The sequence below is a fragment of the Podarcis raffonei genome, chromosome 8 (assembly GCF_027172205.1).
Source record: "Podarcis raffonei isolate rPodRaf1 chromosome 8, rPodRaf1.pri, whole genome shotgun sequence".
NCBI classification, from domain to species: domain Eukaryota; kingdom Metazoa; phylum Chordata; class Lepidosauria; order Squamata; family Lacertidae; genus Podarcis; species Podarcis raffonei.
This window is the reverse complement of record NC_070609.1, coordinates 81,968,955-81,984,741: the sequence shown is the minus strand read 5'-3', so window position 1 is coordinate 81,984,741 and position 15,787 is coordinate 81,968,955. Positions and strand designations below refer to the sequence as shown.

General features: G+C 51.1%; 1 protein-coding gene across 4 annotated transcripts in view; it reads left to right on the top strand.

The window, feature by feature from the left end:
- The window catches only part of ECE1 (endothelin converting enzyme 1), a 60,174-nt gene that overhangs the window by 13,205 nt on the left and 31,182 nt on the right, over positions 1 to 15,787 (top strand). For 3 of the 4 annotated variants that reach the window (XM_053401178.1, XM_053401180.1, XM_053401177.1), the window contains exon 2: positions 14,284 to 14,367. In XM_053401178.1, coding sequence (XP_053257153.1) covers positions 14,284 to 14,367 — 84 coding nt within the window. Of the gene's footprint in view, positions 1 to 793; positions 907 to 14,283; positions 14,368 to 15,787 lie in introns of those variants that run through there. The other variant, XM_053401179.1, reaches the window with a different exon arrangement.

Sequence of the window (15,787 nt, the reverse complement as noted above, 5' to 3'; positions counted from 1 at the left end):
AGTTTCTATGGAAGCCACCCAGAGTGGCTGGGGAAATCCAGCCAGATGGGCGGGGTACAAGTAAATAATAATAATAATAATAATAATAATTATTATTATTATTATTATTATTATTATTATTATTATTATTATTATCCCAAGATACCACTGTATAACGTCTTTCCAGCAACTCTGCGAGGTAGGCGAGGCCTAGAGGCTGGCTGGCAGCTTTCCTAGGCTGCTGCACTGCCAGCTTCTGTCCTGTACAAGTTTCCATGGATGTTCCTGGAAGCTGCTCAACGCCTACGCTAACCGGCAGTGAAGACTCTCCAGGATTTCAGGCAGGGAATCTTTTCCCGGCCCTGCCTGGAGATGCAGCCATTGGGGATTGAAGCAAGGGGCCTTCTGCACGCCAAGCAGCTGCTCAGCTTACAGCGCTTCCCCAAGCAGGCAGCCCTATGTGCCCTTGCAACGCCTGCCTTCTGTGGGACGGAGCCTGAGAGTGGGAATGCCATTAGCCAATTTCCCTCTTTCCCGCAGGTTGCAAAGGGTGCTTTCTCCCCCCCCCCCTCCTTCACCAGAGCCACAAGTGTGGAGCCAGCCAGCTCAGAGAGGAAGAGATTAATAAGGGCAGTGCTGTGGGTGGGCAGTGTCTCCGGTTCCAGCAAAGACTGCGAAATCCCGGCAGGGGAAGTGATTCACTGGCCTGGGAATGGCAAAGCCTGCCTTTATCTCCCTTTCGCACAGTTTCCCTCTGGCTGTGAGCTCTGGACGAGGAAGAGGCAGCCCTGCAGTCGCTGCCGGGGACTCTGAACTATCCCAGGCTCTCTTGACGTCTGTGATTCTGGGGTGCGAGAAGGAGAGAGAGGGTCCCACAGATCCCCCCAGATCTGCTGGTCTTTCTCACGGGCCGGGCTAACGAACGAGGTGAGCAGGGTTTCCCCATTTTCCTTTTTTCCGAGGCGGCAGAGAAAAGACTTGGAATGCATTTGTGTGTGTTTTTTGAAAAATAATAATAATAGGAGAAAGTGTGTTTAGAACTGTTTTTTCCCTCCCCTGTGCAAAGGAAGTTGTTAGAGACAGATACGCTTGTACAAACTTGTTCTCCTTATGCCAGATTTCTAAAAAGGCGGGGTGCCCCCCCCCCAATGCCACTTGGATTGTTTGGATTGAGCCATCATGTTTGTATTGGGGCTTATTCGTAGCTGGAGGAGGGCTGCCCCAGAGACTCTGGGGCTTGGCCCTGCCTGTGGCAACCTCCTCCCAGGTTGAGCACCTGAGCATAACCAGGCCCAGCCTGCCTGTTAATCGCTTCTGGATAAAAGAACATTTTAACGCCTACTTAACTCCTGTCCAGGCAGCCTCCACCTCACTTTTCCTATCCACAACCTGTATATTAATAGCCAGTCTGTTGCTTCCTGTTGGTTGGCTTGCGTCTCAGAAACGGTGATACATAGGTCGTTTTTTATTTCTTCTTTGTTCTGAAACAAGCAAGGTGGACTTTGTCACCTTGGTGCCACCCTCTTGATAGTTGTCACCCATGCATTGCAACTGCGGTGTTTTTGCATCGTGAGGCTCTTCTGTTTGGGAGTTGACCTGGAGCTCAGGTGCTCTGCATGGATAAAATTACAGGTTCGCTCCCCAGTGGGAACCCTTGAGAGCTTCTGCCAGCCAGGGGAGGCAAAGCTGAACTCACTGTGTTTGTGCTGTTAACACAGTGCGCTGTTGGGGGGCTTGTAGGAACACCTCAGAGACCTCCAAATATAAGAAGGGAACAAGTGGTGGGGAAATGTCAATGGATGTTCAGTGTTAGAAACTCAGATATATAAGCTAATCACCAAATGGCACCTTAAACCTTGGTTAAGGTCACCACAACAGAATGTCTGGACGTCATTTTTCCTTCTGCAGTGACGTTTATTGTTATTCATTTCATTTTATTTCTATACTGCTTTCTATTAAAAAAGCAACCTTCAAAGCACTTGAAAATATCAAATCAAACAATCCAGAATAAAACAAATTAAAGATTCAAGGAAAATATTTCAGATCCTACTCTTAAGTGGACATTTTGCTTTCCTTGTACAGTGGTACCTCGGGTTATAGGCGCTTCAGGTTACAGACTCCGCTAACCCAGAAATAGTACCTTGGGTTAAGAACTTTGCTTCAGGATGAGAACAGAAATCGTGCTCCAGTGGCGCAGCAGCAGCAGGAGGCCCCATTAGCTAAAGTGGTGCTTCAGGTTAAGAACAGTTTCAGGTTAAGAACAGACCTCCAGAACGAATTAAGTACTTAACCTGAGGTACCACTGTATTTATTTACCTACCTACCTGCCCCATAGCAGAATTACTCTAGGAAGCTTGTGTGGTGCAGTGGTTAGAGTGACGGACTAGGACCTGGGAGATCAGGGTTCAAATCCCCACTCAGTCATGAAGATCACTGGGTGACCTCAGGCCAGTCACAGCCTCTTAACCTACCTCACAGGGTCGTTGTAGGGTTTAACTGAGGAGGTGGGGGGAGAACCATGTACTCATTGGAGAAAAAGGTGGGATATAAATGCAGTGAATAAGTTCCTACCTGCTTAGGAAAGCTGGAGGGATCAGCCAGATGGGGATGTCAGTCACCAACGTAGGCAGCCAGAAATCTCCACCTGTTCGCAATTGGACCTGCGCTAGTTGCAAAATGCGCCTGGCGCCTAGCTAATTTCTAACGCTGGTGACCCCCTTCTCTCTCCTTGATCCAAACACATTTGCACTGTGCCCCCCCTCACCCCCCCCAGACTTTACCCTTCCCCAGCAATACTTTGGAACTAGATTTGGGGAATCCTCAAGGCTTCTCCATGAGGGCTGCAAGAGGACATTGGATTCAAATGACCAGAAAGGAGATTCCGAGAAAACACAGTTCTCCCCACTCGTTTAATTCTCACAACAACCTTGGGAGGTAGGTTAGGCTGAGAGGCAGCGACTAGCCCCCCAGGTCATCACCCCTTGAGCTTCATGTGACCAAGTGGGGATTTGAACCCTTGCCCCCCCAGGTCCTAGTCCAACATGCTAAGCATGCTGACTCTTGTGTTAAATGGGGAGTGTGGTAGGAGAAATCGGCAAAAGCCACAGGGAAGCTGCTTGAATACAATAGAACCTCCTGCAGTCTGATGCCCTACCAATATTTGGGGCTGTAGCTGCTCTTGTTGTGCTGCCTGGGGCTGATGGAAGTTGCAGTTTGGGAAGGATGGAATGCAGCAAGACTGAGCTTGCCTTCGCTTTCCATTGTCAGGACTGTGTCGCCAAAAATTGTTTGAATTGCACACAGAACTTTGCACCTTCACCAAAACAGGGGCTTTGAAAAAAAACAAAGAGTACTACTATACTAGTCTCCAGGGGTCTTTTGGAGATACAGTGGTGCCTCGGGTTACAGACGCTTCAGGTTACATACGCTTCAGCTTACACACTCCGCTAACCCAGAAATAGTGCTTCAGGTTAAGAACTTTGCTTCGGGATAAGAACAGAAATCAGGCTCCGGCGGCGCGGCGGCAGCAGGAGGTCCCATTAGTTAAAGTGGTGCTTCAGGTTAAGAACAGTTTCAGGTTAAGAACGGACCTCCGGAACGAATTAAGTACTTAATCCGAGGTACCACTGTACTGGAACTGGCTCAAAACAAAACAGAAAACGTTGAAAAGGCACGGCCTGCTGTATCCATTTGGCTGCTGGCGCGCAGGAGACAAAGCTGGGTTTATCCTTTGGATCGTAGAATTGGAAGGGACCCCTGGTCCACCCCCCGCAGTGCAGGAATCTCAGCTGAAGAATTCATGACAGACAGCCATCCAGCCTCTGTTTGGAAACTTGCAACAGATGAGAGCTTACCACCTTCCAGAAGTTCTTTCTGATGTTTGTTCCTTGAGTGGTGGATTTGCAGGGGCGCCCCGTTAGGTGTGAAAAGGCTTCCCCTAATTCTGGGGACTTTGTGGAGAAAATCCCAAGTGCCAGTGCCCTCTGTGAAACCCTCCTTTCTGAAGAAGCAGCGCGGATTCTTCTACTTCACCTTCTACCTCCCTTTTCTGGGAAAGTGGAGGTTCCTCTTGTCAACTGTGTCAACTGCACGGTTTCAGACATCTGGGGCTGGTTTCCCTCCTCCGCCAGCTTCCACGCATGTGACCGCGTTTGTTCCACTGCCGTGCAAAATAACTCTCCCTTTCTGCCTGACCCGAGGCCGCAGGGAAAGAACTTGATGTGAAAGACATTTGTCCCTTGATGCGGCGCAAAAAGCCGCTGATTTCCTGTATAAGCTCACGGGGTGTGCGGCAGCCGTGAAGAAACAAATTACGTGCTAGGGGCCATTAGGAAACAAATTGAAAATAAAAGTGCCAGTATTATAATGCCATTACACAGATCTATGGTGTAGGCCAGGGGTCGGTCAGGTTTACCTCACCTGGGCTGGTTCACCCCAGCGTAGATCCCTCCGTGGGCCGCATTGTGCACGCACGTGATTTCCAGCATCTTCGTCTGCGCAGGCACAATTTCCGGCGCCACAGAAGCGAGTCCCTGCGCCGTACTGCGCCGGTTTAGCGCGGGGACTCACAGAGCAGGTGGCTCGGTTCAGTGGCGGCTCGTGGGCCAGTTAAACAACCCCTGTGGGCCGCTTGTGGTCCATGGGCCTTAAGTTGCCTACCCCATGTTTGGAGTACTGTACTCTCTCTGTGTGTTTTGTGGGGGTTGTGCCGTTGGGCTCCACAGCCGATTTCTGCTCCCTGTAAGGCTTCCCCAAGACACCAGTTCCTGCTTTTGGCTCATGTCACTCAAGCAGATGGGCTTTAAAGATGCATGCAAACAGACACACACACACAGAGAGACACGGCTCCTCTTACCCCTCCGAATGTCAGGATGCAACCCCAGGCTCTTCCAGGCAAGAAGCGATCACCTCTTGGTGTGCAAGGAGTGGCGCAAAATGCCCTTCCCTTGCGCCAGGGTTTCACTCGCACCCAAAGTGGATGGTTTTATTTTTATTTATTTTTTCCTGGACAGAGCTTCTGGGCCCCTGGATTGAGGAGGGGTGGTTGGAGAGGTGAGTCCTGCGAGGGATTGGGGCTGGGAACTTGGGGATGGGAGTTGTTGTTTTGTCTCTGGTTTTTTTCTTTCTTTCATCGAGGTTGCATCCAGTGCTGGCCCTAACTCAGAATTGTTGTTGTTGTTGTTTAGTTGTTTAGTTGTGTCCGACTCTTTGTGACCCCCTGGACCAGAGCACGCCAGGCACTCCTGTCTTCCACTGCCTCCCGCAGTTTGGTCAAACTCATGCTGGTAGCTTTGAGAACACTGTCCAACCATCTCGTCCTCTGTTGTCCCCTTCTCCTTGTGCCCTCCATCTTTCCATCCTCAGGGCTGATTTCCTTCAGAATGAATAGGTTTGATCTTCTTGTAGTCCATGGGACTCTCAAGAGTTTCCTCCAGCACCGTAATTCAAAAGCATCAATTCTTCGGCGATTAGCCTTCTTTATGGGTAGACCTGTTGAAATGAATGGCCACAACTAACTCGGTCAGGCCCATTAATTTTAGTGCGTCTGCTCCGAATACAACTTAGCTGACTTGCAACACTTAGTTTTTTAAGGCCACCACATGCGTTAAATAGAACCTCATTGTTCAGGAGCAGTATAACTGCAAGGGGTTGGTGCTGTTGCTGCATGTGGGGCCACCCTGGCCTTATCCTGTGTGTGTGTGTGTGTGTGTGTGTGTGTGTGTGAGAGAGAGAGAGAGAGAGAGAGAGAGAGAGAGAGAGAGAATGAATAAGAGCCGTAAGGTAAGAAAAAGATTTAAGGAACCTGGACAGTTAAGACCAGTCAAAGGCGACTATGGGCTCGTCTTGCTTTCAGGCCATGGGAGCTGGCGTTTGTCTACAGGCAGCTTTCTGGGTCATGTGGCCAGCATGACTAAACCACTTGTGGCGCAACTGAACACTGACAGAAACCAGAGTGCACAGAAACGCCGTTTACCTTCCCTCTACCTATTTATCTACTTGCACTTGTGTGCTTTCAAACTGCTAGGTTGGCAGAAGCTGGGACAGAGCAAGAGGTGCTCACCCTGTTGTGTGGATTCAAACCTGACCTTCCGATTGGGAAGCCCAAGAGGCTCAGTGGTTTAGACCACAACCCCACCCACGTCCCTATAAGAGATGTAGAGTTGGGACGCCAAGGGTCATTTAGTCCAAGAGATATGGACATTCAACAAAGGAGATGCCACCACCTTCCAAGGGAGTCCCATCCACTGCCAAATAGTTCTTACCCTCAAACTTTCTTCCTGATGTTTGTTCTTCAGTTTCTCTCTCTACCGTCTCCTTCCTCTCACCGTTGGGAGGCAGTAAATGCCCCCCAAATCCCTGGACAGGATGCCAGGCCTGATCCACCTTCAGGGCTTGTCTTCTGTTCTTCTGGGCGTCCATCTGCAAGCCCCTTTATCCCTCCTTTGGGCCAAGAAGGAAATTGTGGCTACCCACCTGAGAGCAAAGCCAAGATTGCAGGTTGTAGAGTTGGATGGGCCCCTGCGGATCGTCCAGTCCCTTGCATTGTAAGAATACAGTGGTACCTCGGGTTACAGATGCTTCAGGTTACAGACGCTTCAGGTTACAGACTCTGCTAACCCAGAAATAGTACCTCGGGTTAAGAACTTTGCTTCAGGGTGAGAACAGAAATCGTGCGGTGGCGCGGTGGCAGTGAGAGGCCCCATTAGCTAAAGTGGTGCTTCAGGTTAAGAACAGTTTCAGGTTAAGAATGGACCTCCGGAACGAATTAAGTACTTAACCTGAGGTACCACTGTATGCAGCTGCCCCATATGGGGATCGAACCTGCCACCTTGGCATTATCACTTCCACACTCTAACCAGTTGTGGTGGAGTCCCAGAATCCTCAGATGTTGCTACTGGCACCTACTATTTTTTATTTTGCAAAAAACAACACCACAGTGTTTCCAGGTCCAGATGCTGGAGAATGTGTGTGCTTCTGGCTTGTGGTGTTGAGGTTTGGGAACTCAACATCTGCTTCCACTTAGGCCTGTTCTTCCGCGTGACACTGTCAGATTCCCTGGACGGGAGGCTGTGTTGACTCGTTCTGTAATTGGCATTTTCAGATCCAATATCCGAAATGTGCTCGTCTTATTGTCATGCTGTGTGTGTGTGCGCACGCAAGGAAGATGTTTTCGATTGCTCTGGGAGTGGCAGAGAAGTAGGAAAGGGGAAAATAATTTGAGACAGGGAGCGGTGATTTCCTCCTTCAAATAAAATAAAATAAAAATCGTGCTGCAATCTGGAGCAAAGCATTTCCTTCGCAGGAAGCATCGAATAGCAAACTGGAGTCTCTGTGGGATTCACCCCATGGAGAAGCATGTAGCATCTTTTTTAAAGCTCTCTGGGTAGGACGGGAGACTGCTGCTTGTTTGGGCTTCCCCCATCCAGGGCATCTGGTTAGCCATTGTGAGGACAGGAGCCTGGATTAGATGGGCCCCATTTGGCCTGATCCAAGCTGGTCCTTCTTATGTTCTTAACTGTGAAGGAACTGGCTTCAGAGTGGCTGAAAGGTTTTGAAAAACATCAATAGAAAAATTCACCTTACCTGGACTTTAAGAAAGGGGGGGGGGTGCTTTGCAGAAAGGAACTGGAGGGTACCAGGTTGGAAGGATGCCTCTGTGCTTCATACATTTCAAACACATTTTCTCTCCCTCCCCCGGAAGAGGGAACTGTAGCTTGCCACTTGCAGAGCTGCAATTTCCAGCACCTTTAACAAACTACGGTGCCCAGGATTCTGGTATGGTGCGTTGGCAAGTCAGCACGTTTTCATAAGCACACTTTAATAAGTTTCACAGTTTTAACTATGCGGTATATGACAAAGGGCTTTTAGCCATGCTGAATCTTCCCACATTCAGCTTTGTTGAATGTCCACAAGTTCTAGCGTTACGAGGGCAGGAGAAAAAACTTTCTCTACCTGCTCTCTTCACGCCGTGCATTAGTTTTATGAACTTCTGTAAAGCCAAGAACAAGAGTGCCTCTGAAGAGGTGCAGAATGCCCCCACCTCCGAGTCATCCAAATGATGCCCAGGGCCAGAGCCTTCTGGGTCAGCGAGCATGGCTTTGAAGCCTGCGTGAGCCTTTGCGTCGGGAAATAGGGCCATGTGGTTCAGTGATCCCACAGCTATGGCGTTCAGCAAAATCGGGGGAGCCACTGCAAAAAAAGGAAGGTTTTATTTGCTTATTAATTGGGAAATAGTAATCATGAAATGTAAGGGACGTGGGTGGCACTGTGGGTTAAACCACAGGGCCTAGGGTTTGCCAATCAGAAGGTCAGCGGTTTGAATCCCCACGACGGAGTGAGCTCCCGTTTCTCGGTCCCAACTCCTGCCCACCTAGCAGTTCAAAAGCATGTCAAAGTGCACGTAGATAAATAGGTACCGCTCCAGCGGGAAGGTAAACGGTGTTTCCGGGCACTGCTCTGGTTAGCCAGAAGCAGTTTAGTCATGCTGGCCACATGACCCAGAAGCTGTCTGCAGACAAACGCCAGCTCCCTCGGCCACTAAAGCGAGATGAGCGCCGCAACCCCAGAGTCGTCCGCGACTGGACCTAACGGTCAGGGGTACCTTTACCTTTTAATCATGAAATGTGCCCAGTTCTGCAGCTATTCTAAGCATGTTCTCCTCTCTTTGTGGCGTTTTGGCTGAGAAATGCTTGATGAAGGCAGGCAACTCCCATTTTGTGTGCATTCAAGACACGCAAGATTAGTGACACGCGTGACATTTTCAGCCCCAGAAAGGAGTGGGGTGGGCTTATGCATGCTCCTCCTTTGCAGAAGTCCTGGAGGCTGTCATGAATGAAGAGACAGGACAAAATGAAGGCATATGTAAGGGTACTTCTCAATTCTGCTTTGGTCAGACCACAGCTGGAATAATGTGTCCGGTTCTGGTCGCCATGATTTAAGAAGGATGTTGACCACTTGGAACGTGTGCAGAGGAGGGCAATGAAGATGATCAGGGGTCTGGAAACTAACCCTGGTTGAAGGAGCTGGGTCTATTTAGCCTGGTAAAGAGGAGGCTGAGAGGAGATATGATAGCCATCTTCGCATGTCTTAAGGGCTGTCACGTGGAAGATGGAGCAAGCTTGTTTTCTCCTGCTCCAGAGGGTAGAGCTGAAACCAGTGGCTTCAAGTTACAAGAAAGGAGATTCCAAAGGATGAACTTTCTGACCGAGCTGTTGGGGCAGTGAAACGGTCTCCCTCGGGAAGTTGTGGTCTCTTCTTCATTAGAGGTTTTTAAGCAGAGGTTGGATGGCCATCAGCCATGGATACTGTAGTTGAGATTCCTGCATTGCAAGGGGTTGGACTGGATCACCCTCAGGGTTCCTTCCAATTCCGTGGTCCTATGTTCTTTCTCTCCATGGGGGGCTAAATGCATGTTGGCAGGCAGCTGGGGTCAGGATGCGCTCCATCAACTCTGGGTGGGGGTGGAGATCTGGATGGCTCTGTTCTGCCTTGGCGTTTTGATCAGCCTCAGAGGCATCCAGTGTTTTGACATTGAGCAGAAGTGCGGATCCTGCCCTGCAAGGCTGGTGTGGAAGCTGGGCCTTCTCTGGACAGGCAGTGCGGTGGTGTCAACATTCCTAGAGGTGTGGCTCATGGTCTTGTTGGCCGACAGCAAGAGGGAAACAAACCTTGAAGGTACTTTGGCAAAGGACCATAGCTTAGGTCCCAGGTTTGCTGAAACCCTGGAGAAACCACTGCCAGCGCAGAGAGAATGCTACCTTAGGAAGAGCCTGCTGGATCAGTCCTGTGGCCCATCTGTTCCAGCAACCTGTCCAAAGGGAAGCCTGCAAGCAGGATTCGAACACAAGAGCAACTCTCCCCTCCTGCAGTTTCCAGCAGCTGGTATTCAGAAGCATTGCTGCCTCTGGCTGTGGAGGCAGATGAAAGCCATTGATTCCAGTAGCCATTGGTCACTCTCTTCCCACCCACCTCCCGAATAATTTGTCTAATCCTCTTTGAAAGACATCCAAACTGGTGGCCTTTACTGCCTCCTGTGGGAGTGAGTTCCAAAGTTTGACCCCCCCAACATTAAGCTTCATTCATACTGAGGTCTGGGTCAGGCTTAGGAAGCTTTCTGTTCAACTCAGAACTTTATTGCAAGCCATGAGGATTAGAATCTTCCTTTTTAAAGGAAGGGCCATACCTCAGGGGTGGTGCCCCCTGTTTTGCATGCAGAAGATCCCCAGTTCAACCCCCCACAACTGCATTACCAGGTAGGGCTGGGAGAAGAATCCCTGCCTGAAGGTGAGCCTCTGCCTGTCAGTGTAGACAGTACTGAACTAGATCAATCCACACCCTTAACAAGCTACAGTAGTCATTGGGGAATGAACTTGGATCCTTCTGCATACCAAGCAGGTGTTCCATGGAGGCGCACGTCAATTCTGTGTCCAGGGCAGCCGTCGACCAGCTCCATCTGGTATGCAGGCTGAGAACCTATCTGCCCGCAGACTGCCTCGCCAGAGTGGTGCATGCTCTGGTTATCTCTCACTTGGACTACTGCAGTGTGTTCTGCGTGGGGCTACCTTTGAAGGTGACCCAGAAACTACAACTAATCCGGAATGTGGCAGCTAGACTGGTAACTGGGAGTGGCCGCCGAGACAATATAGCACCGGTCCTGAAAGACCAACATTGGCTCCCAGTACATTTCCGAGCACAATTCAAAGTGTTGGTGCTGACCTTTAAAGCCCTAAACGGCCTCGGTCCAGTATACCTGAAGGAGTGTCTCCACTCCTATCGTTCTGCCTGGACACTGAAGTCCAGTGCCAAGGGCCTGCTGGCAGTTCCCTCACTGCGAGAAGTTACAGGGAACCAGGCAGAGGGCCTTCTCGGTAGTGGCACCCGCCCTGTGGAACGCCCTCCCATCAGATGTCAAAGAGATAAACAACTACCAGACATCTGAAAGCAGCCCTGTTTGGGGAAGCTTTTAATGTTTGATGCATTACTATATTTTAATATTTTGTTGGAAGCCGCCCAGAGTGGCTGGGGAATCCCAGCCAGATGGGCGGGGTATAAATAATAAATTATTATTATTATTATTATTATTATTATTATTATTATTATTCCAGCCCTGGGTCCTTCAAGGTTTGCCTTCCCCACCAGAGCATCCCTGGTGCTTGACCGCACAGGGGGCCATGGCACAGTCCCATATACACCGATGGACCCTGCTTTCACACCCACCCACCCACCCTGAGAGAGCCCTTGGTCCAGGTAGCTTCCCTCTCCTAGCCCAGAGATGAGACCTATGCTCTGAACTCTGCTGCTGCCAGAGCGCTGAGTCAGCAGCCGGCAGGCTTCCAGGCCTCCCAGTTGGAGAGTGGCTTTGTTTGGGATATCTTATGCCTCCGGCGCCGCGCGAGGAATCCAGCAGAGTCCCCTAAGTTCATCAGCAGGGGGGAGGGTTGCCAAAGACAACACCCCCAGTTGGGTGGGAACGGAGGAGGTGCGGGAGCCTGTGCGTGCACTGCAAAACTCTGTGCATGCACCGCGGAACGCGCTCCTGCAGGAGGCTGGGGTGGCTGCCAACCTGGGTGGCTTGAAAAAGAGACATTCATGGAGAGAGGAGAAGGCTTCCTATGGCTGCTACCCGCAATGGCTGGGCTTCTCAATGGCTCTTGCAGGAAACGGCAGGAGGGGAGCCGGCTCTTGTGTTCAAATTCCACTTGAGGGTTTCTCTATTGGGGCATCCAGCCGGCCACTGTGAGAACAGGACTCTGGACTAGTTCGGTCCTTAGCCTGATCCAGCTGCAGGCTATTTTTATTTCAGTTTGATTCCCTTCCCCTCTTCTTTTTCCCCTTTCTCCTCCTGTGATGGAACTCCTATTTGGGGACTTCGCTGGCTTTTTGCTGGCCCATGTAGGACCAGTCTGGAAAGCTAGCCTTGGTGAAGACTTGACGTTTTCATCCCCAAAAAAGTTTTTGATTTGAGTTTCCATTGAAATGAGGCTGTATTTTAATGGTCCAATGTTGTATTTTAATCTTGTTTTTAAGTTTTATTTCAATCAATTTGTTTTTATATTGCGTGTTAACCGCCCTGAGCCCGGTCTTGGCTGGGGAGGGCAGGGTATAAATAAAATTTATTATCATTATTATTATTTTCTTGGATTTGTGTACGTGTGCACTCGTACGGGAGAGAGGAGGCTCTCAGTCTTGTGCTTCTGGGTTCCTAATGTGGCACTGCCTCTGCAGAAGCTGGCTGCCAATTTCCTTTGACCAATAGCCCTTTGTCATCTTGGAGAGGTGTCAGGGCGGGGGGGTGTAGTCAGATGGGGACAAGACTAGTGGGGTACTCCTCTTAGCCGAAATAGGTGGTGGACTCTTCCTTCCTTGGAGGTTTTTAAGCAGAGGTTGGGTGGCCACCTGTCATGGCTGTTTTAGCTGAGATTCCCGCATTGCAGAGGGTTGGACTAGATGACCTGGGGGGGACCCTTCCATGGTTCTATGACCCCTCGCCCTGCCTGCCCCTAATCCCCCTTTAAAATCCCTTTAAACGGACACACCTCCTTCGGCAGGCACTGTGGGGAGATGGCCTTTCAGATAACCCACAGTCTCATAGTCCAGGGAGATGTGTTTGTGGCTTCTGTAGCTCAGAAGGAAAACGGAGATCTGTGGGAACTGGGCGGGGGAATGCAGGGTCCCTGGGATCTGTTTCCTTGGCACCTCTGGAGCAACAGGCCCCCCAGAGAGCGGCAGCCCATGCCAGCCCCAGGCGCCGCAAGGAGTATCGGAACAGGAAAGAGGCAGATAAGCCCTCTTGGATGCGAGCCGAGAGAGAGACTTGCCCGAGAAAGGCGACGAGGGGGTGCAGAGTCCCTCTTGCTGTGTTTTACAGAGAGGTTAAAAAACATGAGAAATGTCTCCTTATTTTTGGCCAGTGGTCCACAGAGTCCAGCATCCTGTTCTCACAGGGGCCTGTGGGAAACCAAGCAGGATTCGAACACAAGAGCAGCCCCCTCTTCCCCTGCGCTTTCCAGCAACTGGGATTCAGAAACATTGCTTCCTCCGTGGAGGCAGAGCATAGCAATTTGCCTAATCCCCTGTTAAAGCCATCCAAGTAGGTGGCCGGTCACTTCCTCCGGTGGCAGGGAGTTCCAGAGTTTAACTCTGGAGAAGTAAAAAGCCTTTGCCAAGGAATAGAGAAATGATAGAAAAAACCAGAACTGTAGAGTTGAAAGGGGTCACAAGGGTCATCTAGTCCAACCCGCTGCAATGGAGGAATCACAGCTCAAGAATCCCAGGTAGAGAGAAATCCAGAGAGCTGCTGCCAGTCAGTGTAGGCAATACGGAACTTTACGGAGCAATTCTCCTGCCTCTGTGCAAATCAGTTCCTTCTATCCCTATTTAGATCATTACTTTATTCAGAATCATGAGGACTAGATTCTCTCTTTTAAGTTTTAGTGGAAGAGGGTTGGCACGGGGTCCCCTGCCTGAAAAACACACACACACACACACCCCAGAAAGCTGCTGCCGGTCAGTGTAGACAATCTCGCTCAGCCAAAGGCTCCGTAAGGGTCTCCATGACTGGAGGCAGAAATGCTTCTGAATTCCAGGTGCTGGAGAGGTGCTGAGCGAGGCGGCCAGGTGACGAGTGGCGCAGAGTCCGGCCGCTGCCGCTGGCCGTGAGCAAGACGGGACGTCCCTGCTGAGGAATGCGGCTTGGCTTCCTGTTTTCCGCCGCCTGTGCCAGTCCTTCTGTTTGGAAACGTCCCGATCAGTGGTGGCCTGGGGGGGGGGGTGACAGAGGGAAAGACCTTCGGTGGTTTGAAAAGGAGGGTTTACTTCAGGCTAAGGAGAGGGTTGCATAAGCTTGCTGCCCCCCCCCCCGGACTGGGTGGAGGGGGGGGTGCAGTGGGCGGTCTGCCTGGCTGGCTTCTGCGCTTCCTTGTGTTATAATTGCTCAGTAACGTTAGATTTCCAGGCGGCGTGAGAGGCTCGCATCCTGGTGCAGCAGATGCCCTGCACGGCGGTGCTGGCAGGCCTCGTCTCTGCTGCCTGGGTGCCTCCCCTCCCTGGCTTCCCATGGGAGGGGAAGGAGGAAGCTGCAGGGGATTTGACGGCAGCAGCCCTGACACGGGTCCAATCCTGCAGGATAATCGGATAGGGCTTGGACAGGTGGCCTTCGTGCATTCAGCATGGCCGCACGCCGCGCGGGACAGAGCCTCCCCCCCACCTCGGAGTTGAGCTGACCACTTCAGTGTCCCCTGTGGGCACACTCTCGCGGGTGGCATGGAGTCACTCAGGGATTCTGTTTTGCATTTGGCCTTGCAGATGTCGACCTACAAGAGAGCCACCCTGGATGAGGAGGAGCTGGTGGACTCCATGGAAGGAGAGGTCTACCCCAACGGCATACAGGTAAGATCTGCTTGGTTGTACGTGGAAGTGGGGCACAAGGTGCATTTGCATGCTGGAGACTCCTCGGTGGCTTCACCTGTTGGTTGCCTGCCTGGGGCCAGGAGCTTTCTCCCTGCTCTTGCGGGCAAGTGGGATCTCTCCGCTGCCCCGCAAAAGGGAGCATGGTCTGCATTGGGGAGTGGGCTCCCTTCCGAGCCGACTGCAGTTCATCTGATCTCCCTCTGGGAGACCCCTCTGCCCTCCTTGGAGGCTTTCCGGGGGGGGGCAGGGGGGGCCTCTGCTCTTAGAGGCAAGAACCTAGTCCTGGGTGGGTGGGTGTGCAAACGTCTCTTTTCAAGAAGAGGACAGGAAAGGGGGTACCTGACTTAACCTAACAGGACCCTGGTGGGCTTTCTGTCCTAAAACACACATGTTTGGTACTTCCCTTCTAATCCGGCGCCATCCTGTCCAGTTCATACTCCAATCTGTCGCTGACCGCATGAGGACTAGCTGCTTGGGCTGTAGGCAAAAGGCAGCTGCTTCCTCCCATCAGCTTTGTGGCTCAGGAAAGAGCAACAGGCAACCTGTTGATTATGCGGCGTCTCTGCCGCCTTTTATGAGAGATTCTGTGAGACTCAAATTATGGACCCTAATCAGAGCTTTATAGGTGCACCCCAAATCGAGGATAGCCAATGTGGTGCTCCCATCATTCCTGACTTCTGGCCATGATGACTGCTGTGACTGGTGGCAGTTGGAGTCCATTAGCACCCCTGCCCTGAGCCCAGTGCGATAAATCCAGGACTTTCTATTTGCAGGATATACTGTGGCTCTGCAACCTTTATTGTGACACTGTCTGGTCTTCTAGAGCAGTTGTTTCCCAAACCTGGGTCTCCAGCTGTTTTTTTGAACTACAACTCCCATCATCCCTCGCTAGCAGGACCAGTGGCCAGGAATGATGGGAACTGTAGTCCAAAAACAGCTGGAGACCCAAGTTTGGGAAACACTGGGCTAGAGGCAGGTTCTCAATTCGAAATTAAAACACAGACTGTCCTTGCGGCACTAGCTGGCTCAGTATATAACACGGGGAGCAGTGCCTCCAAACAGAATCATAGCATTGGAGGCACTGCTCAACCTCAACCTCTTGCACAGCTGCTGGTGGCTAAGGACTTGCCTATCGGCCACTGAACCCCACACCAGTGGCCACCTTTTGGGGACAGGCTCCCACGTTGGGGTGTGCACTGAGCCAGTCCCCCTCTATTCCCCAAAACAATCCCATTAAGCAGGTGCTTGGTGATGAATGTCTTCCTGACCTGGAGGAGACGCAGCCTGGTTGTAGCGCCTGTGAATAATTATTCACAGCTGCTTCTGAAGGAGGGAGGCGGAGGACGAAGACTAAGACAAGGGACCTTTCCCTATTAAATGAGGTGAGGGGCCTCGGATA